Here is a 22,968-nt window from a genome sequence, read left to right on the forward strand (position 1 = left end):
TGTCTGTGTTTGTAAATGCATTTTACTGGCACATAGCTACAGCCATTCATTTATATATAGTCCCTGGCTGCTTTTGGACTACAGTGGCACAGAGGAGTAGTGGGGACAGGGACTGAATGGCCTTCAAAGCCTCCAATATTTATTATCTGGCCATTTACAGAAAAAGTTTGCTGACTCTTGTTCTAAGACACCATATACATTTTTTTTTCTTTTTAGTGGCGTCCCTCCTCTGTTCGTCAATTTCCTCAAATGCCCAGAAGGAGATTGGAGCAATGAATTCTGTGTCTCTTTCCAAATGCGGAGATTCTGAGTTTTCTTTTGAAACTCACAAGTTCTCAAACTGCCACAATGAAAAAAAGGAGAATAACATTGAAATATGTTTTCCTTACTATCAAGAGAGGGGCCCTTGCTATGTATATCTCTCCTCATCTGGCAGGGATGACAGCTTTTACTGTCAACACAATTTTTTTTTGATTAGACACCTGGATCTTTCCCAAGGGCTGGCTGCACATTAAGTAAAGAAATCCTATCCACCGGCAGAGTGCTGCAGCAGCTAAGGCCGCTTTCTGTTCACCTGTTTGCTGTGAGGAATTCTCAACCGGCTCTCCACTCACTGGGTATCAGATGTAAACAATAGGTGATAATGGAGGATCTGGCTAGGAAGATTTAAAATGGAAAGCCAGTATTTCTCCCTGAGCTCTGTTGCAACACTCATGGTTACTGTAGCAGGGCTTTCAATGAGGTGCGTTTACAATGTGCTGTCCTGTCTTTCCACATTGCCCAACAGTATGAGGCCAGACAGGGCATACAAGGGCATTTGAAAACACATTATATAAAGCACCTTGCTTTTCTTCAAATTTAGCCTGCAGGCATCGTATTTTGTAATTGATGGACAGCAAGTGGGCTCAGCTCAGGCTGATGGATTTTTGCAGGGCGAGTTTGGATCCTTCACAAGTCATGTCAAAGAAAGCAAACAGAGGCTATGCAGTTCTATCATTATAACAGACTTCATTCAGATGATCTGATTGTCTTCCCGCCTATTAAAGTCTTACATAATTTCACTTCTGAATGGATGGGCTGGCTGAGGAGGAATGAAGGGAGAGCAAGGCTTTTTGCAGCCTTCTGAATGGGACAGAAGCTTTCAGTGATACATTTGTCAGTTGCAATACCCTTAATTATCCAGACTTTATTTTCTTCTACCTTTTAAATCACATCTCTTAAATCAGTGCTTCAGTCAGACTGATAGGTCTTCCTTAAACGGCCTCTGTGTGTGGCGTGGGGGGTGGGGGGGTGTGCACGGAGAGAAGAGAGAGAGAGAATATGAATGTATCTACAAATCTGAAAACTTAGTCGACTAGTTTACTCAGGACTGTGTTGGAATCAGCTTTCCTTTGTGGTCGTCTTAAGAGCAAACATCTTTGCTTTCTCTTTCTTCCTCACTGGAAATGATAGTTTCTTGAGGATATGGTCAAATGGCAGGAAAAAGCAGAAAAAATACTTGAATATGCAACGCGGTGATGACATGTGGACTTGACACTACAATTCAGATAGACCTTTAGGGAAAACAGTCTCCTCTGATCAGTATTCAACATGATGTTTTATCCTCACTCATTTAGCATATGTAAATAGTGCTATAAATAATCCCATTAGGTCAATGACTGTCAAGAAGGGCATGGTGAGATTGTTTTAATGAAAGATACTGCATTTGACACCAACTGGGTCAGGGTGGGCAGAGAATATGCTCTGTAACGTATTTGACGGTTTCAGACAGTGATTCGTTGTCCCATGTCCCAGCAGACATTCAAGTGAGTGACAAATTTTTATCTATCTGAACTTACAAACTCCATGTTGCCTATGAACAGAATATCTCTCACATAGTTTTAGTATACCCTGTTCTTCGGCAGTGCAAATACTGTGTATATCAAGGGAAGATGGTACTTTATTTTGTTCTGAACTTTACCAAGAGTTGTTGAGTATTTTGGAAAATCAGACCACCAAGAGCAATGCCACCTGTGGATCGTGGCCTCCCAGATACAGTACCACCGTATTATTTGTTCCTGTTTCAATCAAGCATCCAACTTCTTCATTCTTCTGGTGCATAACAACCAAGTATTTATAAACTGAAATATATATTTTTTATTACAGATTATGCATTAATCCTTTGTATTACAGGTAAAGCATTACACTGTGTTGTTTTTTGAAATTATGTGTGTAAATTAACAATCAGCAAACTTTCTGTAAAGAGCCATATAGGAGATATTTTAAGTTTTGCGGGCCATTTGGTTTCTGTCACAATTATTCAACTCTGCCATTCTAGTGAGAAAGCAGCCATAGGCAATATGTAAATAGGTGGGCATGGCTGTGTTTCAATAAAACTTTATTTATAGACACTGAAGTTTCCATTTAATATAATTTTCACATGTCACAAGACATCCTTTTTTATTTTCTTAACTACTTAAAAATGCAAAACCATTCTGAGCTCTTGACTGGTACCAGAACAGTCAGTGGGCCATCTTTGCTTAGTAGATGATCATTTACCAGTGTCCGTTCTAATGCGTCAGGCTCAAGCATACACAAATATGTATTATTTCGAATTACATTCATCTATCCTTTACATTATAGCTAAAGCACTATGTTCGTTTTTGAAATGGATGTGTGTAAGGACTAGCAACAAAGGTTTTTGTAAAACAGCTTGGTAAAAATATTTAATATAAAACAGTTTTTAGTGCTGTGCAGATCTTTACTTGTAATGATAAATATATACAAGAGACTATGGTTTTCCCAACAACTACCTCTGAGAATAAAGAAAGAAGGCCATATTAAAAAGCAAGCAAGCAAAATAAAGAGCAAGCAAGCTGCATTTATGGTTAAAATTGTTCAAGACAGGCAACAATCCTGATTGGATAAAATTTGGTGCCTTTTTATAAAACTCAGAAATTCTTGTCTTTTTTGGTAGGGAAAATCAATCCTGGCTTATCTGTAATGCAAAGCTGTTAGGTGATGTTTGCCATCCAACACTTTTGGGCTTTCAGATGTGTGTTATTTCTTCCAGGCTTGGGACATGCTTCATGTGCAGCAGAGTTGAGCTGAGGTTTAGTGAAATATCAGAGTTGTTGTTTTTTTTTTCTTTCTTTCTTTCTTTCTTTCTTTCTTTCTTTCTTTCTTTCTTTCTTTTATAGAATGTACTGCCTGTAAGTTTTATTTACTTATCAAGGCGAGCGTTACAAAATGTTTCAAAAATGAGCCCCTGGGCCTGAGTACATTAGGTGAATCTGATCTCATAGATTTCTGAGCCTCTGGCATTCCCTTCTTTCCCTCCCGTGAGCTGGGAAGGAGGGTAAGAGTGGGTCCGGCAATGTCAGGTCTCAGAGGAGGCATCAGAATTGTGCTGAACCTGAGAAGTGTCCTTTGTCCACCTACTTGGTAAACTTTCCAACCATGTAAGTCTTGATCTGGTTTCTCAACTTGATCAGATGTAAAGGTTTCCTGGCTGACTTCAAATCTCCTTGTCTTTCCCTAGTGACACAAATACGTGGAGTCTCTGTTAACTCTGTTGTCCTTGGCTGGCCAAAGCCATTGCAGCCTCTGCTTTGAGGCCACTTCCTGCCTGCTGCCCCAGGACAGATGCACTGGCTTTCAACTCCCCTGCCTTTAGGGCTTCCTCCAGGGCTGTAGGAACATCTGAGCTCTCTATTCACTCCACCTGGAAGTGGGGTACTGGGTAACCCAGGGTACTTTGATGCATCCCAAAGCCCTAGATTTGTATTGGGTGACTTCCAAGGTGATACCTTTCCAGAGCCTTCAATAGGTTCTTTGTTCCTGTTCTGGTCGTGTCTGAAGACACCAAACCTCATTGTCAACTCCAGAAGGAGTTGGCTTCTCTTTCACTTATCCTGTGTTATAAACCCTTCTTCATCACAGAGCTGCAAGCCTCAGGGGCCTTAAGGTCATAGGCAGAAAAAGTATCTTCACTCTGGGAAGACACTTGGATCTAAGCAACTGGAGCTCATATGGAAGATGAAGTTTAATTTGGCAAATCCTTTCTCTACACAAAACTGTGCTTTCAGACACATTGTCTTGTGTCATTATCTCTAACTCAGAATGATGAGTCTGAAGGAGACTGAAAAAAAGAATAAGATTTAAAGAAAGGAAATAAAAGTCAACGTTTTTAACATTTCGATTTACTTGCCAGATTACAAATATGATTGAAATGACCTTATTTTCTTCCAGTGTGAAGGGAAGCTGAAATATGAGTACTGTTCAGTAGTAAAGGGATCCACACAAGTCTGTATTATCTGCACTTTGGGGTGTATACCCACATGTAATAGAATCGCCCCAATTCACCCACCATCTGTCATAAGGTCAGAGATTATCCTGAGATCACGTCAGCATGAGCTCACAGATCCCTATGCTCTGTCCCAGTTACTTGGGCTTTCCATTTTTTCTCTTCATGGTGTCAAAACCTCTCACCATGATTGTTTATATTCTTGTTTTCATTTTCCTGGAACCTGAGGAAAGCTGGCCAATTGCACCCTTCCCTCTTTTAGCCTAGCCCTTTTAACAAATGCCTTATGCCCTCTCTGTTCCTAAGGGGTTTGTGCACATGGAGAGTTCTTGCCTGGCTTGTGCATGGGATCAGCCTCAATCTGAGTGGTGTGTGTGTGTGTGTGTGTGTGTGTGTCTGTGTGTCTGTGTGTGTGTCTGTGTGTGTCTGTGTACGTGCATGTGTGTGTACATGAGTATAGGGGCAGGTGTGGAAAAGAGGTGATTCAGAGGTAGAGACAAGTGATGGGGGAATTCAGATAGGCTTAAATACATAATTACTGTCTACTTCTCTTCAATAGACCTCTCCTGAGTGCTTTGTATAAAAACGCAATGGCAGTATATTTACAGGTTAATAATCTGTTTTAAAGAAAACAAGAGGGAGGGATGCTGGATGGCTTGTGGGTAGAAAAGGAGTACTGTATGTCTATTCACCCTTCTTACGTGGCCAGGACCAAAGGATTGTCTGCTATTCTCTTAATCTCTCTTCCTCTCTTCCCCCTTTTAGCTCAACAGAATTCACCAAAAATCCATGAAGGCTGGTGGGCGTACAAGGAGGTGGTCCAGGGAAGCTTTGTTCCAGGTAAAGACACATTTATTCTTGTCATTTTATTTTTAAGAAAAGAATTTGAATGAAATAGAATATTATTTCCAGAATTTTGCATTTGCTACATGGCAGGAAAGGTATCGCCAGAAGCAGCAGGGTTCCTCTGCCACTGCAGGTGAATGCTCCATCCGGGGAAGGTTTGTTCAGGAGTGGCGGTTTAGGCAAGACCACCTTTTTCCATCTGAGCCTACCTGCCAAGGCCTTTCCCTCTGCAGGTGGCTCTTCCAGGGAGAGGCCAGGGGAGGACAGAGTGTTGAAGCTCTGTCTGCTGGAGTTCGGTGAAGCGAGAAAGAGCCATCTTTGAACACTGATGAAACAGGAAGGCTGGAAAGGCTGACCATGACAGTGAGGCTTGCTGGGATGCATGCTGTCACTGATGTCACTTCAGTAGCATCTGTGGTCAGGACTTAGCACATTGAGCCAAGCACAGGCTAAAAATAACAGGCGGAGTGGATGCCGTCAGCATTGGGGAAAGAGAACTGAACACAAGGCAGAGCCAGAAATTAAAGCCATGACTAGTTTCGAAGGAAGGTGGAGAGCTCTACTGTCTTCCCCACCACTCTCACCTCATCCTTATGCTGTATCAGACTTCCGTGGGGAGAGAGGTGAGAGAAAGAGCAAGAATGGTAAGGAGAAGGATGGAGGGGAAGGCAGGTGAGATATGTCAAAATATTTTAAACTGCTGAGATGTGGGAAGGTAAGAAAGAAAGCTCTTGAGAGAAGCGAGTATGGAGCCCCCACTTAGGCCCTAAGAACAGAAAGCTCCAGTGTCAGTGGAGATCTTTGTAGTTGGGGGCAGGTGGTAAGAACAGTGCCCCTGGTTCATTCTTGGCTGCTATATGGCCTGTGCCTGTTCTTCTGTAGAGTTCATTACATCACCTGTGCAGAGCTCAGCAAGTTGTTAAAGCCCTTGGAGCATCACTTTCTCGGTTGTGCCGTGGGACAGTAATACACGCTCTTGGGGCTTTCCAAGAAGAGGAAACAGCTTGGTGGGGGAGAGTGGGTGACCCACAAAAAAGCCAGCTGGCTGCCAAATAGCCTCATAAAATGATATTATTAACTGCACAAATTTACTCTGGTACACTTACCCCTTGGCCCAGTGGGCATAGAAACCGGTCTTGATTAATTCACCCAGAAACGATCAGGTTTCTAATAATAATCTTGGAACAACTTAATTGACACGTGCTATATTCATATGGTGTGATATAGACTCATGGCATTTTATCCATAACTGGAGACATCCCTTTCCAATGGAGTGCTTATTGTGTTTCTAAGGAATCTGCTTCCCATATTCGAGACATCCCAGAAGTTGTGTTTATAATGACACTTGTGTGCTTTGTGATTATGGGAGTAGAGCCACAAAGGGCATTATAACCCTTCCGGTTATAATGAGTCCTGCTAAACTAATAATATCCTCTGTAGTGACTGAAGTGTTGATGGATAATATGGAAGAGGCTGTGCAAAGTTTTGCTCTTCTGCCCCACATTTTATTTTTGATGTTTTCTGCTCTGTTGACATATTCCTTCTCTACACACTTGCAAGGTCCTCTTTTGATTTGGCAGTTGCTTCTCAGACAGCCACAGGAAAGAAGTTTTATCTTTCCTTTTACGTGTTGATTTAAAAAAGTCAAACTTCCCCTCATTTCCAGCTCTATATGAGATACTATGAATAAAACCTGCTATATGGTAAGCAGTAAGGTGTGGAGGTCTGAGAGTGGAATCTGGAGCCAGGCAGACCTGGCATTGAGTCTGGATTCTATGGCTTCCTATTGGTAGTTCTGTCAGCAAGTTGCCTGCCTACTCTCAGATCCTTGGGTTATCCATCTGTTAAAATGGAGATAAGGACTCAGTCAGCCTCATGAGGTTTTGTGAGGATTAAAGTAGATAATGCAGATAAGGTGCTTATGGTAATGTGTGGTGCATGGTGTGAGGCAGGACATATCAGTTGTTCTTGATATAACTATTACTATTTTATCAGTAGCAATGTATTTGGATATCTGATACTTCTCTGCTTCAGAAAAGGCAGAGAGCCATAAACTGGAAATATAATAATGCAAGTGAAGGTCTCTCATGATGCGTAGAACATGGGGGATGCTTAGTAATTGTTCCCGGGATGGGTGAATGCAACTGGTCTGGACGCAGTGGCCAACTGAGAAGTGACTTGATCATCCTTTGCATTGAATGGTCTCAAAGCCCTTTGGCTTCCTGGTACAGAAGACTGGTAGCTGATGATTTTACTTCCTAAACTTTGGGGCACTCCACTCTGTTAAAAAAAAGATAAGAGTCATGAGAATTTTTGAATTAAGTAATTGGACCTGAGGCCCTAACATCTGACAGAGTCCAAATGACCTACTTTATCTAAATTGGTGCTTAGGGCAATAAAGAGACCCTTTATCTCTTATTGTCATTGCTGAATATAAGGTTGACAGTGTTCCTTGATTTGCCACTGGGATTTTTTTTCATGGTATGGATGTGTGAAAGAAAAGAGAACTCTGTATGACGAGACGATTTGGACAAGTTTTATTGCCCTGTAAGTTCTTTACAAGAGTATCTAGAAATAATTGTCAGTTGGTATAACAGTTGTGAATCTGTGATTTCAACAGCTTGTGGTGCGTAGAAATATAGGACTTCTCTAAGAGTGGCAAGCCTGGGGTTGATTTAGCACAAGAATAACCCACTTCGGTCAGTTCAAAGCACCTATGGGGTAGGTTCCTAGTGTTGAGAACCATGTATGGGGCTGTTGATAAAGAGGTAATGGGTACACAGTTATTATTCAAGGGTGAACCTACTGTCTAAAGAGGAAGATAAGCCATAAACCCGTGACTCAGTGTAACAAGGACTCTAATAGGGTCTAGAGAACATGTAAAGGAGCCTGTAAAGTGTTGTGATTCTGGCTGCCTGTTGACTAGTAGACTTCATTTACCTGCTCAAATCCACACCTTCATCTAGTCTCACCCCTAACTATAGCCTACTTTGCAGGCAGAGCCCCGAGTTGATTTGTGTTCACCCCCCCAGACAGCCATGGGCTCAGAAGAAGTCCTTCCCCAGCCCCAGAAAGTTACTCTTGATTAATATCTACCCCAATCATGGTGATTTCATATTATTCTTGAGACTGATGGATTTAGACATCATGATCGCTAATTTCCTGCATCAGATTGGATGGTCTGCAGTACCAAGATACTTTGTCAAACACTATCCTTGATGTCTCCGTGAATATTTTTTTTGGATGAGATTACCATTTACAACAGTGGAGCTTAACTGAAGCAGACTACTCTCCCTAATGGCAGTGGGCCTCATCAAATCAGTTGAAGGCCTTGAGAGAAAAAGACTGAGGTTCCCCCAAGAAAGAGGGAATTATGCTTCTAGAACCTTTTGGCCTCAAACTACACCATCTCCTCTCTGGATGTCCAACCTGCCAGCCTGCCCTGCAAGTTACAGATCTGTCAGTGTCCACAATCAAATGAGCCAATTCCTTAGAATAAATCTCTCTTTACACATAGACACATACAGATGGGGTGCACGTACACACACACACACACACACACACACACACACACACACACTATTGGTTCTGTTTCTCTGGAAAACCCTGACTGATTCACTAATATAAACATAAGCCTGTGGTAAACAATTCTACCCATGGTGGGGACAAAAGTTATACCAAAGATGGTAAAACAGAAACTTGGAATGAACCCAGATCTTGTATGGCTTACTTAGCATTAAATTAACCGTGGAATTGCCTCAACATTGATTTTCTTAAATGAGATAACAGACTCCTTATTGTTGGAGCTGTTTGAGTCAGGGTTTCTGTCACTTGCAGCCCAAAGCATTCTTCCAGATTCTGGATTCTCAGTGGAAAAGGAGGAGAAGGGGGAGGGGGACATCAGAGCAAATAGCACTGGCAGAGAGGGGTGGAAATGCACCATGCATACGGGCACTGTCTATAGGACAGAGCACACCATGGAGCTTGATATGTGAGGAGGCCAGAAGGGGCCTGGCTATGGGACTCTGTGTTTCATGTTCAAGAGCTTAGACACAATCCCTTTAAAAGTAGAGGAATTATAAGACACCCCTAAGCTCTAGAGCGACATAGTGATGTGTATTTTAAAAAGCCAGCTATCAACAGGCACATGAAAAGATGCTCAACGTCGCTCCTCATCAGGGAAATACAAATCAAAACCACACTCAGATATCACCTCACGCCAGTCAGAGTGGCCAAAATGAACAAATCAGGAGACTATAGATGCTGGAGAGGATGCGGAGAAATGGGAACCCTCTTGCACTGTTGGTGGGAATGCAAACTGGTGCAGCTGCTCTGGAAAACAGCGTGGATGTTCCTCAAAGAATTAAAAATAGACCTACCCTATGATCCAGCAGTAGCACTGCTAGGAATTTACCCAAGGGATACAGGAGTACTGATGCATAGGGGCACTTGTACCCCAATGTTTATAGCAGCACTCTCAACAATAGCCAAATTATGGAAAGAGCCTAAATGTCCATCAACTGATGAATGGATAAAGAAATTGTGGTTTATATACACAATGGAGTACTATGTGGCAATGAGAAAGAATGAAATATGGCCTTTTGTAGCAACGTGGATGGAACTGGAGAGTGTGATGCTAAGTGAAATAAGCCATGCAGAGAAAGACAGATACCATATATTTTCACTCTTATGTGGATCCTGAGAAACTTAACAGAGACCTATGGGGGAGGGGAAGGAAAAAAAAAAAGAGGTTAGAGTGGGAGAGAGCCAAAGCATAAGAGACTCTCAAAAACTGAGAACAAACTGAGGGTTAATTGGGGGGTGGGAGGGAGGGGAGGGTGGGTGATGGGTATTGAGGAGGGCACCTTTTGGGATGAGCACTGGGTGTTGTATGGAAACCAATTTGACAATAAATTTTATATATTGAAAAAAAAAGTCAAGGAGAGGTAAAAAAAATTAAAAAATTAAAAAATTTAAAAAAATAAAAAGCCAGCTATTGGGGCACACAGGTAGCTCAGTTGGTTAAGCACCTGACTTTTGGTTTTGGCTCAGATCATCATCTCAGGGTTATGGGATTGAGCCCTGTGTTAAGCTCCACACTGAGCATGGAGCCTACTTAACATCCTCTCTCAGGGTGCCTGGGCAGCTCAGTCAGTTGAGCATCTGGCTTAGGCTCAGGTCATGAACTCGTGGATCATGAGTTCGAGCCCCGTGTCAGGCTCTGTGCTGACAGCTCAGAGCCTGGAGCCTGCTTTGGACTCTGTGTCTCCCTCTCTCTCTGTTGGTCTCATGCTTGCTCTCTCTCTCTCTCAAAAATAAAGATTTAAGGGGCGCCTGGGTGGCGCAGTCGGTTAAGCGTCCGACTTCAGCCAGGTCACGATCTCGCGGTCCGGGGGTTCGAGCCCCGCGTCAGGCTCTGGGCTGATGGCTCAGAGCCTGGAGCCTGTTTCCGATTCTGTGTCTCCCTCTCTCTCTGCCCCTCCCCCATTCATGCTCTGTCTCTCTCTGTCCCAAAATAAATAAAAACGTTGAAAAAAAAATTAAAAAAAAAATAAAGATTTAAAAAAATAAAAAAAAAAAAGATCCTGTGTTTCCCTCTCTCTCTGCCCTCCCCCTCCTCTAAAAAAAAAAAAAAAAAAAACAGCTATGACTATTGTAATGGAGATGTATACTGTATTTTGAAAAGAATAGCAGAGGCAAAAGGATTCATGAGGTGATTTTGTTTTGTTTTTAATGTTTATTTTTGAGAGAGAGAGAGAGTGTGTGTGTGTGGGGGGGGGGGGGGTGCAGAGAGAGAGGGAGACACAGTATCCAAAGCAGGCTCCAGGCTCTGAGCTGTCAGCACAGAGTCCATCACGGGGCTCGAACTCAAGAACTGTGAGATCATGACCTGAGCTGAAGTCAGACGCTCAACTGACTGAGCCACCCCAGCGCCTCAAGGTGGTTTCTTTCTTTCTTTCTTTCTTTTTTAATCATCCAGGCAAGAGATGGCAAGCACCTGTACTAATACTGTGAAATAAAAAAAAAATCCTAAAAACAAAACCCCAAAACTGGGTTAATCATGTTATGGAAGGATTCAGCATAGGGTTTGTTTAGTGACATTTAAAGTATATCTCTCTTTCACACATGTAGATAACACATTTATCATTTAGCATAAATATACACATTTAACACATTTCAGAAAAATTTGTGCCAAATACTGTCTTTTCACATTCCATTTATCCAAAACAGTGGGGGAATCAGGCATTCTCTATGGAGGAGGCACTATGCTGGGACCTGGGGTTTTAAAAAAGAGATGCCCTCTGGGGCACCTGGGTGGCTCAGTCCGGCGTCTGACTCTTGATCATGGGTCAGGGCTTGATTTCATGGTTCTGGTCATTAGATTGAGCCTCGAGTTGGGCTCCGTGCTGAGTATGGAGCCTGCCTGGGATTTTCTCTCTCTCTCTCTCTCTCTCTCTCTCTCTCTCTCTCTCTCTCTCTCTGCCTATTCCCTATTCATGGTCTCTCTCTCTCTCAATAAATAAATAAACATTTAAAAAAAAATAAAAAGGAGTTGGCCTCTAACTTCTTTCCATCTAGTGGGAGAGACAGTCACTAAAAGTACTAAGTAGCTTCTCACTCCCAACACCTGCTTCACATGGCAATGTTTGGATGGGCAGTTTCTTTTTCTCTGTTCAGACTAGGACATCAGAATCAAGGGGTTGCTTCCATTTTAAAGCTTTAAATCATGACACTGGGGGTATATATTTTTAGAACTTTATGAAACCCTGGAGCAGGTGAAGAACCTCTTTTCCATTTCACCACCTCCTAAGGGTCGCTCTCAGGTTGCTGAATGTGAGCTCTTGAACTCACTCATTCTGCGGTCTGTCTCTGGACGCCTGCTTTCAGCATGGCCATACTTGATTCTTGGTGGATAAAGACACAAAGAACATTCCACTGTGGCTTAAAGGAGCTGAGGATAGTGACAGAGAGAGAGAGAGAGAGAGAGAGAGAGAGAGAGAAATCTCCATCATGCTATAGCACTTCCAGGATTGCCATGGAGGGTGTCTGGGGCTACCCAGTTCGAGAAAGCACAGAGGGGACTTCCCAGCAGATGAAATGCCTGGACTGAGTCCCCAAGGGTAACATGTATGAATGATTCTGCTAGGGGAATAAGGGAAGAAATGGTGTTTCAGAAAGGGGAGGAGTCTGGGAAGAGAGGGGCTCACTGTGCAGATAGCTCAGGGGAGTTAGGGCTGAGGAGGGCAGCAGGGGTCCAGTCATGGAAGGCCATACCAGCTGTCAGTGTAGATGTCACCCTAAAGGTTTTGGGGGTCAAGGGAGGGATGAAAACTAGTGCAAGCTTCAGAATGAGGGAGATGGGAGCTAAGATAGGAGCAGTGGGGGCTCTGAGGAGGGTCTAGTCTCCAGGGACAGGAGCCTCATGTCCTTTTACCCCTACCCCTCCAGAACATAGCACAGATGTTGCATACAGCCGGGGGGGGGGGTCCATGTTTGCTAAATCAACTTGGATCAGAACAGAGGAGTTACTGCTCCTTGAAGCCAGGTGGACAGCACCAGCAGCAGCATCAAAATAAACACAGCACGACAAACTATGTGGGCTGTATGGGCTATAAAGGTGCATTGGGAAAACTTGCAGTTTCCCACATGCGTCCCCTCCTCACATTTTACTGCTGACACTTCTAGTCGCCAAATGTGTGGAGGTTTTTTTCGCACAGCAAGTAATTCTCCACAACGCCAACTGATTTTCTTTTAATTTTACTCAATTGTAACACTTTCTACCTGGAGTTAGTGTCGGATCCCACAGCTTAAGGGCTCAGTCCCATGAGACTGCCACCACCCCACTGCAGATGCCAGTTACACATTGTATAGGTCCCCAGGTTACCCACAACTTCTGCCTGACTGGGCTACAAATCAGAAGTCCCCACCATCTCTTCTTCCAGTTCAATTAATTTGCTTGAGTGGCTCACCGAACTCAGGGAAACACTCACTTATATTTAGCACTTTATTAAAGGATGTCATAAAGGATACAGATGAACAGCCAGTTGAAGAAATACACAGGGAGAGGAGCTTCTGTCCCTGTGGAGTTGGGGTGTGCACCCTCCTAGTACGTGAACGTGTTCACCAGCCTCGAAGCTCTCCAAACACCCCGCCATAGGGATTTTTATGGAGGCTTCATCAGGTGAGCACGATCGATTGCTAACTCTATTTCTAGTTGCCCTCCACATTATGGAGGAATTGGTGGGGTGGAGAAGCTGAAAATTCTAAGCTTCTAATCATGGCTTGGTCTTTCTGCTGACCAGCCCTCATCCAGAGGCCATCCAGGAACCCACCTTAAGTTGCCTCATTAGAACTGGAGATGCTCCTAGTGCTGGTATCTCTTGGGAATATGGAAGGGTTTCAGGAGCCCTAGATGTGACAAATAGGCTTAGAGGTGTGTCTCAGGCAGAAGAGTGCACCTGCATAAAGAGTGCACCTGCACCTCAGAGGCATGCATGCGTGAGCATGGCGTGCATTAGAAACGGAGAAAACTTCACTGTGGCCTGAGTGTAGAGTGTCAGAGGCAAAGTGGTTTGAGACCGGAGGTGGTCAGGAGCCAGATCACACTTGGTTGGGCCACACTTCAAGTTTCTGCATGAGGATCCCGGAACAATGGAAGGAGAGTAAGCAGTTGTAAGCAATTCACTCTTCCTCGGAGATCCGGCAAGCACCAAGGGATCATGAAAGTGAGTTTCTAACTGTCTGAATGATGAATAGAGAAACTCAAAGCTTCATTTCTGATCATGGGTGGGATTAGGAGGCTGCTTTGGCTCACTGGTAGAGCCAGATGGCTCACCATGTTCTGGTATATTCTTCAAAATCAAGTAGAGATGGTTCGCGCAGGACAGTAACGTCTCCCAGCCTGCACAGCTTCCCACCTCTTCCTTGTTGGGGAGTTTTAAAACCTCAAGATTGTTAGAAGATGACAGTAATAATATCTGTTGCTGGCGTTACCTGTAGTTTAGCACTGATACCTAATTACCTGCGTTGTTCCAAATGGCCAGGTTTCTTGGCTTGGGAAAGGCTCCTATAGACATGGGTAAGGAACATGAGCTCTCTTTTCTCCCTGCAGCCCTCCTAGGGAGGGAAGCTGGGTGGTGGGTGCTTGGTGACGTGGGGTGACCTGCCAGGGGTCACACCTGCCTCTTATTCCTCCATAGAGCAGATGGTGTCTATATTTGTTTTCTATTGCTGCATAGCCAATCACCATTCGTCTAGGAGTTTAAATGTGTGTAAACAGACACGTATTTTATTGTCTTGCAGTTTCCACGAGAGTTCAGGCATGGCTCAGCTAGGTCCTCTGCTCAGGGTCTTATAAGGCTGTGAAAGGTGTCAGTCCTGTTGCTTCTCATTTGGGACCAAGCTCACACAGGTTCTGGGCAGAATTCAGTTTGCAGTTGTAGGACTGATGCCCTCAGCTCCTGTAGGCTGGCCCGTCTCCACGGTTCACAGCATGACCGACTGTTTGAAGGCCAAGAAGAAAGTGTCTTGCTTTGAATCTCTCCTTTCTCCTCCGGGAAGGTTTGGACTCTCTTTTAAAACTTAGACCTGTCCAGGATACTCTCCTTATGCTGATGGAGGGCCTCATTCACGTCTGCAGAGTCCCTTCATCTCTGACATAACACGTAACGTAGTCACAGGAGTGAAATTATTCACACAATTATTCACACAAATCCGATTCATGCTCAGGTGGTGTGTGCACCAGCAGGTGAGAATCTTGGGGGCCATCATGGAATTTGGCCCTACCACCTTGACCTTCATTCCTCTACATGGTAACCAGTGCCGGGCTGTGCCCCTCATTCCTTCATATGTACGAGGCTGCTAAAATGCTCATTCTAAACCGATCACAGTTGAAGATGAAATAGACATTGTTCTAGGCTAACATCTCCAAAAGGAGAGGTGAGAAATAATATTTTTTGGATCAGATATTGTTTCTGTTGCCTTTCCATGAAGAGTATCCTCAGAAGAAAACCAAAGCTATCTTCCCCCACCCCGCCTCTGATTTCTCAGCCAGTGCTTCTAGATTTATAATCAATGGAAAGTGTGAGGGAGACAGACGGAAGGATTTTATACAAGACTCCCAGGTTTCTGGTTTGGGCAACTTGCTGGAGGGTGGAATTGTTCCCCATTGGGGACACAGGAAAGAAGCAGTGAGGTGGGCAGGACAAGGCTCGTAGAGGCTCCCAGTGGACAACACCCCTCAGGGGCTCATCCAGGCGCCACCCTGAATTGCTCTCCAGCCATTCTCCCCCTGCTTTTATCTCCCCTGCCCTTCTATCCTCCAGCCACAGACTCTGGCTTCTGATACTTCTCCCTACTCAGACCTCCGTCCTTGTGTTTGGCGAGCTTGCCTTTTGGCGGCTGGCTCAGACTCAGCATTTGCTTGCCACCATCTTCTCAAGCTCCCACTCCACTTCCAACTGACAGGCTCTGTTGACACAGGGGTCAGGTATTGCTCAGGCTTTCTCCCCTCAGGAATTCACTGAATGACCACGCCTGCCCCACTCAGTCTCCTGCGGAAGGGAAGAGGATGCCACAGCCCCTAAATGTTACCTGCCCTCCAGCATCCTTTAACACACCCCAGTTGAGTATTGGATAAAGTCATTGCATTGGTTTCACGTGACTGCCTTAACAAATTACACAAGCAGTGGCTCAAAACGACACAGTAATTATATAATTATTAGCATTCTGGAGGTAGATATTCTAAAATCAAGCCCCTCTTGATATGTCACTTTGACATCAGTTTCTTTGCTACAAAAGTATGTGCACACCTTTTTGTTTGAGTGTAAAATTTCATTTTAATTTCTCTGAGGTAAAACTCGCATTTTACTGAGTCCTGGTTCCATATTGTTTGGTCAAGGGAAATAACCCTCTGCTGTTGGAGGTAGTCACTCCTTACTGTGTATGTTCGTGTTTTATCTGTTTCATTTACTAGAGCGGGGAGTGGGTGAGTGCACACAGCAGTGCTCTCCCCTTGGACTTTGCTTTGGTCATTACCAATCTTCTTTCTTCTCTGGGTCCCGGAAGCAGCAGGAAGACTATGGGAAAGTGCTTACTGGCTTGGCTTGTCCACTAACCAAACGTGTAATTTTAGGCAAGTCATTTAGTATCTCAGGCTCTTGATTTCCTCACGTATAAAATCACTGTGTTGGGCTGCATTAATTTCAGAGACCCATTCTGGCTCCAATATTCTCTGAGAGTTTGCTAATGTGATAGAAGATTGGTTTGGGAGATACATTTAGCAGCATCAAGAAATAGAATATTGATTTCATTCACAGGATAATTTTATTATGTTCTCGGTATCAGTATTTTGAAATAGAGTCAGTGATGTAAGCGTGTCTGTCTAGATTTCTGATCTCTTGTCTCTACGAGAAAGCAAATAGAACTTAATGGATGAATTCTTCTCAGTATAGGAGGGTGATGTTATGCTGACTCACCCTCAATTATAAATACCTTCATTTATGTTTTTTTCTCAGAAATTGGGATGTATAGAGATTAAAATGTGCTCTGAGCTTGAAAGATGCCAGACACCCTGCGAGACACTGGGGCTACAAATAAGAATAATGCTCTTGAACTTAAGGAGTTCACAGATACGTTTGGAGGCAGGTGGCAAATCACAGGTTCCAGTTCAGCCTGGTAGGCGATGTGAGACTGGAGTGGAGAGACAAAGGAGAAAGTTTCCCCTAACTGTGCCTTCAGGTCAGAGAAGGCTTTGCAGATGAAGACGTCTCTTGAGATAGGTCTTAAAAGATATGGAAGAGTCTGCCAGGTGGACGCCATAGAAAAGGTCACTGCCGGTGGATTAAGCGTAATGGAATCTGACCTGCCACTAAATAACAGATTGTAAACTTCTTGGGAGCAGTAAGCGTTTCTCTTTCTAGTCCTCTGTATGACAGCCCCTATTATTACCATACTTCAAAGCTGTGTGGTAGAAAGTGCATTGGACTCAGAAGATCACTCTTTGTGTTCCACTCCATTGTGAACCAGCTGTGTGATGTTTAGAAATCACCTAACTTCTCAGAGCCTCAGTTTACTCACTTGTAAAATAAGGACAATGAAACTTACGTCTCAAATATTTTTGTAAAAATAAAGTTACAGTAATTGGCCCCTTATCTGTAGAGAATGCAAGGTACTAGACCCCCAGTGGATGCCTGAAATGCAGGTTGTACCAAACCCTATATATACTGTGGTTTTTCTTATACATATATACCTACAATAAAATTAAAAAAAATTTTTTTTAATGTTCATTTATTTTTGAGAGAGAGAGAGTGAGACAGAGCGTGAGCAGGGGAGGGCCAGAGAGAGAAGGAGGCACAGAATCTGAAGAAGGCTCCAGGCTCTGAGCCGTCAGCACAGAGCCCGACATGGGGCTTAAACCACAAACCGTGAGATCATGACCTGAGCCGAAGTCAGACGCTCAACCGACTGAGCCACTCAGGCGTCCCGTACAATAAAATTTAATTTAGAGGCACCTGGGTGGCTCAGTCGGTTGAGCGTCAGACTTCGGCTCAGGACATGATCTTGTGGTTCATGAATTCAAGCCCCGTGTCGAGCTCTGTGCTGACAGCTGGGAGCTTGGAGCCTGCTTCCGATTCTGTGTCTCCCTCTCTCTCTGCCCCTCCCCTGCTCATGCTCTGTCAATCCCTCTCTCAAAAATAAATAAACGTCAAAACAGTTTTTTGTTTAATTTACTTTATAAGTTAGGCACAGTAAGAGGTCAACAACAAACAGTAGTGAGTAATAAAATAGAATAATTATAATCATACATTATAATAAAAGTTATGTGCATGTGGTTTCTCTCCAAATATACTAGTGTACTGAATTCATCCTTGTTCTTGTGATGAGGTGAAACGATAAAATGCCTACATGACGAGATGAAGCGAAGTAAATGTAGGCATGTGGTGTCGCATGATGCTATTGTGGATCTTTTGATGATAATTCAGAAGGCGGATCATTTGCTGTCGGACTGGGGTTGACCGCCAGTGGGTGAAACTGCAGAAAGCGAAACCACGGGTAAGGAGGGAGCCCTGTGTATATTAGACCTAGAGGTGCCTTATAGACTCAGAAAGACTATAAAGGTATTGCTCTTGGTGTTACCGTAATTTTGCATTGGGCTTTTTACCTTTGCAAGGAAGGGCCCTGCTTGTACTGCTGTTCTGCGTTCCTGTTCCTAACACATCGTTCTAATCCAGAAAGGCACGGTAAGCCTTTTGAAGACATGTTAGCACGTTGTGCAAACAGATACAACTTGAGCACAAGTATACATAAAGCTTGTATATATACTTCACCACGGAAGCCTGTTCAGTTGTAGCCATCATAGAAAGTGCTGCTGCCAGATGGGCTGTTGCACCAAGCCTTCTCAGAGGCACATGTCTTTCCTGGTGCCATGACACTGCTTCCTAGTCCAGTCAGCACAGATGGCTCTAGCCAGTCACCCACTTTGGAAATACTTCTGGAGCTTCAGGACCTACCCAGTTGGGAGTGGACCCAGGCAGGCTCTGTGGCAGTGGGCCACACTGGGTTCAGGCAGGAAGGGGTACCCTCTCTGTCGAGAATTTCAAACAAATGATGAAACCCGCTGAAAGTTTGATCTGCTTTTCATTATCTTCGTGTGCTGAAAATTCTGGAGATGCCACTGAGAAAATACTCCTCCTGAAAAAGTCGTTTGTTGGCCTAAGCTCTAAACAATTCCTGTGGTTGCTGTTGTGTTTTAATAATATATGTGTGGTCTTCAGGTTAGCACGTCTTTGTTACTTACCCTTGAATGAGCACTGTATCCTACATGGAAGTTACTGGAGGAACCTTCAGTTACTCAATTAGCTTCTAACACACGGGGACGCACTGACATATGTTTGTTCCTAGACAACCGTCCCGAGGGTTCAGAATTGGTGGAGTTCACTGTTGGTAAGAAAGTCCCTGCCTCCGATCCCTGTCCGACTACATATTCCTGAATTTAAACAGTTGAACAGCAATAGCACTGTGCTTGTAAACACAAAGAGGCAGAACTTGAATGCCTTCAACTACGTCATTCTCTATGACTCTATGGAGTTTTTATTTGTACTTTTAAAACATGGAACCAGAATGTGAACTGCAAAGGTAAAAAAATTTTTTCTTTGGGTAGTGCAGTTTTAATCTCGTACGCAAACTATTTTACTGAATCTGAACCATGCCTTTACCACCTGTTTTATTTGTGTGTTTTAAAGCTAAAGAAAAAAAACATTATTAATTATTGTGATTGCTAGTGGGAATAATTGTGTTGTTCAGAGCAGGGAGTGCTAAAAATGAGAAGCTCTTAAGTCACATACTTTAGGTTTGCCCCTGTATTCAGCCCTAGGTTCGGTAACTGTACTCGCATTGAGTAAACAGCACAAAAGCTGAGCTCGTGGCTGCTCTCTGGCCATGAAACACATGGTTTCTTTGAGTGAAGCTAAGTGGGTTAATATCCATGGTGTTGGCCATCCCAGCTAGCTGAAAATCCACTCCTTCCTCCTCCTGGCAAGGCCTCCCATTTGAAAGATGTGCCTGGGTTACCTTCACAAGCCACAGGTAATAGCTTTATTGAAAAGCAGCTTGGTGAGTTGTTGAGAGGTACCTTGTAAGGGTAAATACTGCTCATTGAGTTGTTGTGTGATAATGGGATTGTTTACAGAATACGCAGCAGGCTGCTGCCTCTTCACCCTCAGGTTATACCTCTTTGTCAGGTGGAAGATAATCAAAGGCAGCAAGACTATAATCCCAACCAGGAATCCTTCTTCTCCCTGCTAATGGATGACAGGGAGGTGCCTGTGGACTTTGTTATAGACTGTAACATTCGACAACATTCTCAAAAAGACAAACTATGCAGCAAAGGCTTTTATGCCTCAAGTGTGCACAGAATGCTCTTTGAAGATTTGGCAATAGGAGGGCGTCAACTCCCTAGGTTGCAGTGTCCCCATGTGATGATAAGGGCTGGAAGGGTGGGGGTGGGGGGCATCCCTTTCTCTCCTTACACACTCCATGCCTCCTTTTGACTGGACCCCATGGCAGCTGTGCTGTTTTTGCATTCCATCTCCAGTTTACCCTGCAAGCTGTCTTTTCCCCCCTTACTGACCAGAATTGGGTCACCAGTTCCTGCCAGGTGCCATACCATTGGCTCCTTTTCAGCCTGGACTCGGATCCCCGATGATGCTTCTTTCTGGAAGAGTGCACATTTCTATATTGACAGCTTAGATATGAGGGCCCCTTTGCAACCTTCTGTGCCTACCCATAGTCCATGATTGGGTGTTCCAGAGCCTCTTTCTTTGCCCACTAAACTCTTCTCACAGCCTCGCAGCACCCCCCCCCCCCGCCCCGCTGCCTGCCCCCCCCTGCTTGGTGCAAACAATTCCCAACATCTCCAGCACTGGTTCTAGCCTCTTCCCAGTTTTGTCCTCATTGTCCAAGCTTTTGAACAGCTCTACTTTCCCATCTTTTGAGCACCACAGTTTCACAAGGTATAGCTAATATCAGTTATACACTCTATTTTATTTCAGACAATCTGCCTTGCTCCTAGAAAGTTGATTTTTTTTTTCCCAAAGTGATCTCTCTAACACTACGGCAGTTGTCCAGAATCCTGTCTCCTTTTAAAGTGTTTATTTAGATCACACCCTTCTTGCATTTGTTTCCCTGGGAAAAATATCGCCCAGGTTAATCGGAAGAAATTCTGCCCTCATCTCAGCAGGGTGGAAATATATAAATAATGTATCATACTATCATAATACCTTATACAACATGTCATAGCATAGTGTACCAGTATAACAACATATTATATACTTACTGACTTTCAATTATGCATTTTGTTATTGCAGCTGCTTTTTTTCTTGAGGACATCCTCCTTGGTGCCTTTTAATATTCTTTCTTTTCTAATTCAGACTGATCGCATTCTAAGTTGCTCACCTGTCACACTGACTTTTGTTTTAGTTTGAGTTTTACTTCATAGGTTATTTGTATTCTTTCTCAGATGTTGTGGTATACTCTTGAATTCACTTTATAATTTTCTGAACTCCATATTTAAGTTTCTCTCTCTTTTTTTTTTTGGCAGTAAAGGTACAGGGGTGATCATTATTCTGGGTCTCCATATATCCAATAAGAGGCCTTTCTCTTGCCCTTACACTTGAGTGATAGCTTCTTTGGTAATCAAATTTTATTTAAAAAACTACCTTCCTTCAGATTTTTCTTGGTACCACTCCACTGTCAACTTGTAAATGGTGTCCAAGATGAGAAGTCTGATGCTATTATAGATAACTGTCTCCCACCAACCCAGGCTCCTACTGGCTTTTAGGACATTATCTTTATCCTTGAAGTTCAGAAATGTCATGGGACGTATCCAAATGTGTGTCTTTTTTCATTAATTGCACTCAGCAAGCTGCAATCTAGGGTCTAACAGAGCAGAGGGTTTTTTGGATTTTTTTTCCTGTTTTGTTCGCAGTTCTATGAATGCTAAGAAGAGTACCTGAGAAACAGTAAGAGCTCCTTAAATCTTATTGGCTAAGTGAACTAGTATTCAAGTCTCTGCTTATTTTAGGGAAATTTTCTTCTCTTATGTCTTTGATTATTTCTTCTATTATTTCCCCCATCTGTTCCTTCTGCTCTCACATTCTGGACAGGTTTGGGAACATATGGATCTATTTTCTAAGCCTTTCTTTTCTTTCCATGTACAACCTCTATGTCCTTTGCTTTCTCTCATCATTTTATTCTCTTTTTAAGTTCTAGAATGTTTCATTTACTTACCTTTTCATTGCTCGACTTTGGCCTTTGGCAGTATCTGTTCTTTTAGACAGGATCTTTTATTAACTTTTTAAGTTTGGCAATCATATATTTTTTAACATTTATTTTTGAGAGACAGAGAGAGAGCATGAGTGGGGAGGTGCAGGGAGAGAGAGGGAGACACAATCTGAAGCAGGTTCCAGGATCTGAGCTGTCAGCATAGAGCCCCACGCGGGGCTCAAACCCAGGGACCGCGAGATCATAACCTGAGCCGAAGTCCGATGCTTAACTGACTGAGCCACCCAGGCGCCCCGGCAATCATATTTTATTTTCTAAAAAACTATTTTTGTTTTCTGATTTATCTTTTTAATGTTTATCTGGTTTATCTGGTTTATCTTGTTTTATGTACTCATTATCTTCCTGACTTTGTTCAAGTTTTCTTTTCTCTTCAATGTTGTCCCTCTTTGTTAATCACGGTTCTTCTCTGTTCTGTTGCTGACTTCCCTCAAATGTCTGGTTATCATTGGCTGTCCATGTTTTAAACAAAGGATTCAGTAGTTTAGTATTGGAAACTGGTATGGTTTTCTCTGTTGTTAATGCCCATCGGTGTCTATGATAAATCTCTAACCTTGAAGGAGGGGGTCAAAATGGAAAATGCCGATGAGCCATCTTTTCCAGGTATAGGAGGAGTAGATAAAAAAAGAGAAGCTGGTGAATCTTGGCCTCCAAAATCAGGACGCCTTTATTGAGGGGATGGTGTGTGTCATAGCTGATGCTGTTACAGAATTGCCCTTATTATTATTCATCTCAGAGATGAACACACATCACTTGTGTGGTTCTGAAGTTACCTTAGGTTTAGTCAGCTTCTCTTTCTGGCCTCAGGCAGAGAACCCCCAGTGCCACCACTACCTCACACGTGTGCACACATGCACACTTGCGCACACATACACACAGACACAGTTGATGTCTGCTCCCTTGGAAGGGCCTTCTCATGGCTTTAACACAGGAGCAAATGCCATTTCCAGCCTTAGCACAAATATGCAGAGGAGGAGCGGCTAAGGCAGCCGAACCTT

General features: G+C 43.5%; 1 protein-coding gene across 1 annotated transcript in view; it reads left to right on the forward strand.

The window, feature by feature from the left end:
• The window catches only part of CA10 (carbonic anhydrase 10), a 492,198-nt gene that overhangs the window by 75,699 nt on the left and 393,531 nt on the right, over window positions 1-22,968 (forward strand). The window contains exon 3 of the mRNA XM_047833896.1: window positions 5,051-5,125. Within this exon, the coding sequence (XP_047689852.1) occupies window positions 5,051-5,125 (75 nt within the window). The remainder of the gene's footprint in view (window positions 1-5,050; window positions 5,126-22,968) is intronic.

Source organism: Prionailurus viverrinus, chromosome E1 (assembly GCF_022837055.1).
Source record: "Prionailurus viverrinus isolate Anna chromosome E1, UM_Priviv_1.0, whole genome shotgun sequence".
Lineage (NCBI taxonomy): Eukaryota > Metazoa > Chordata > Mammalia > Carnivora > Felidae > Prionailurus > Prionailurus viverrinus.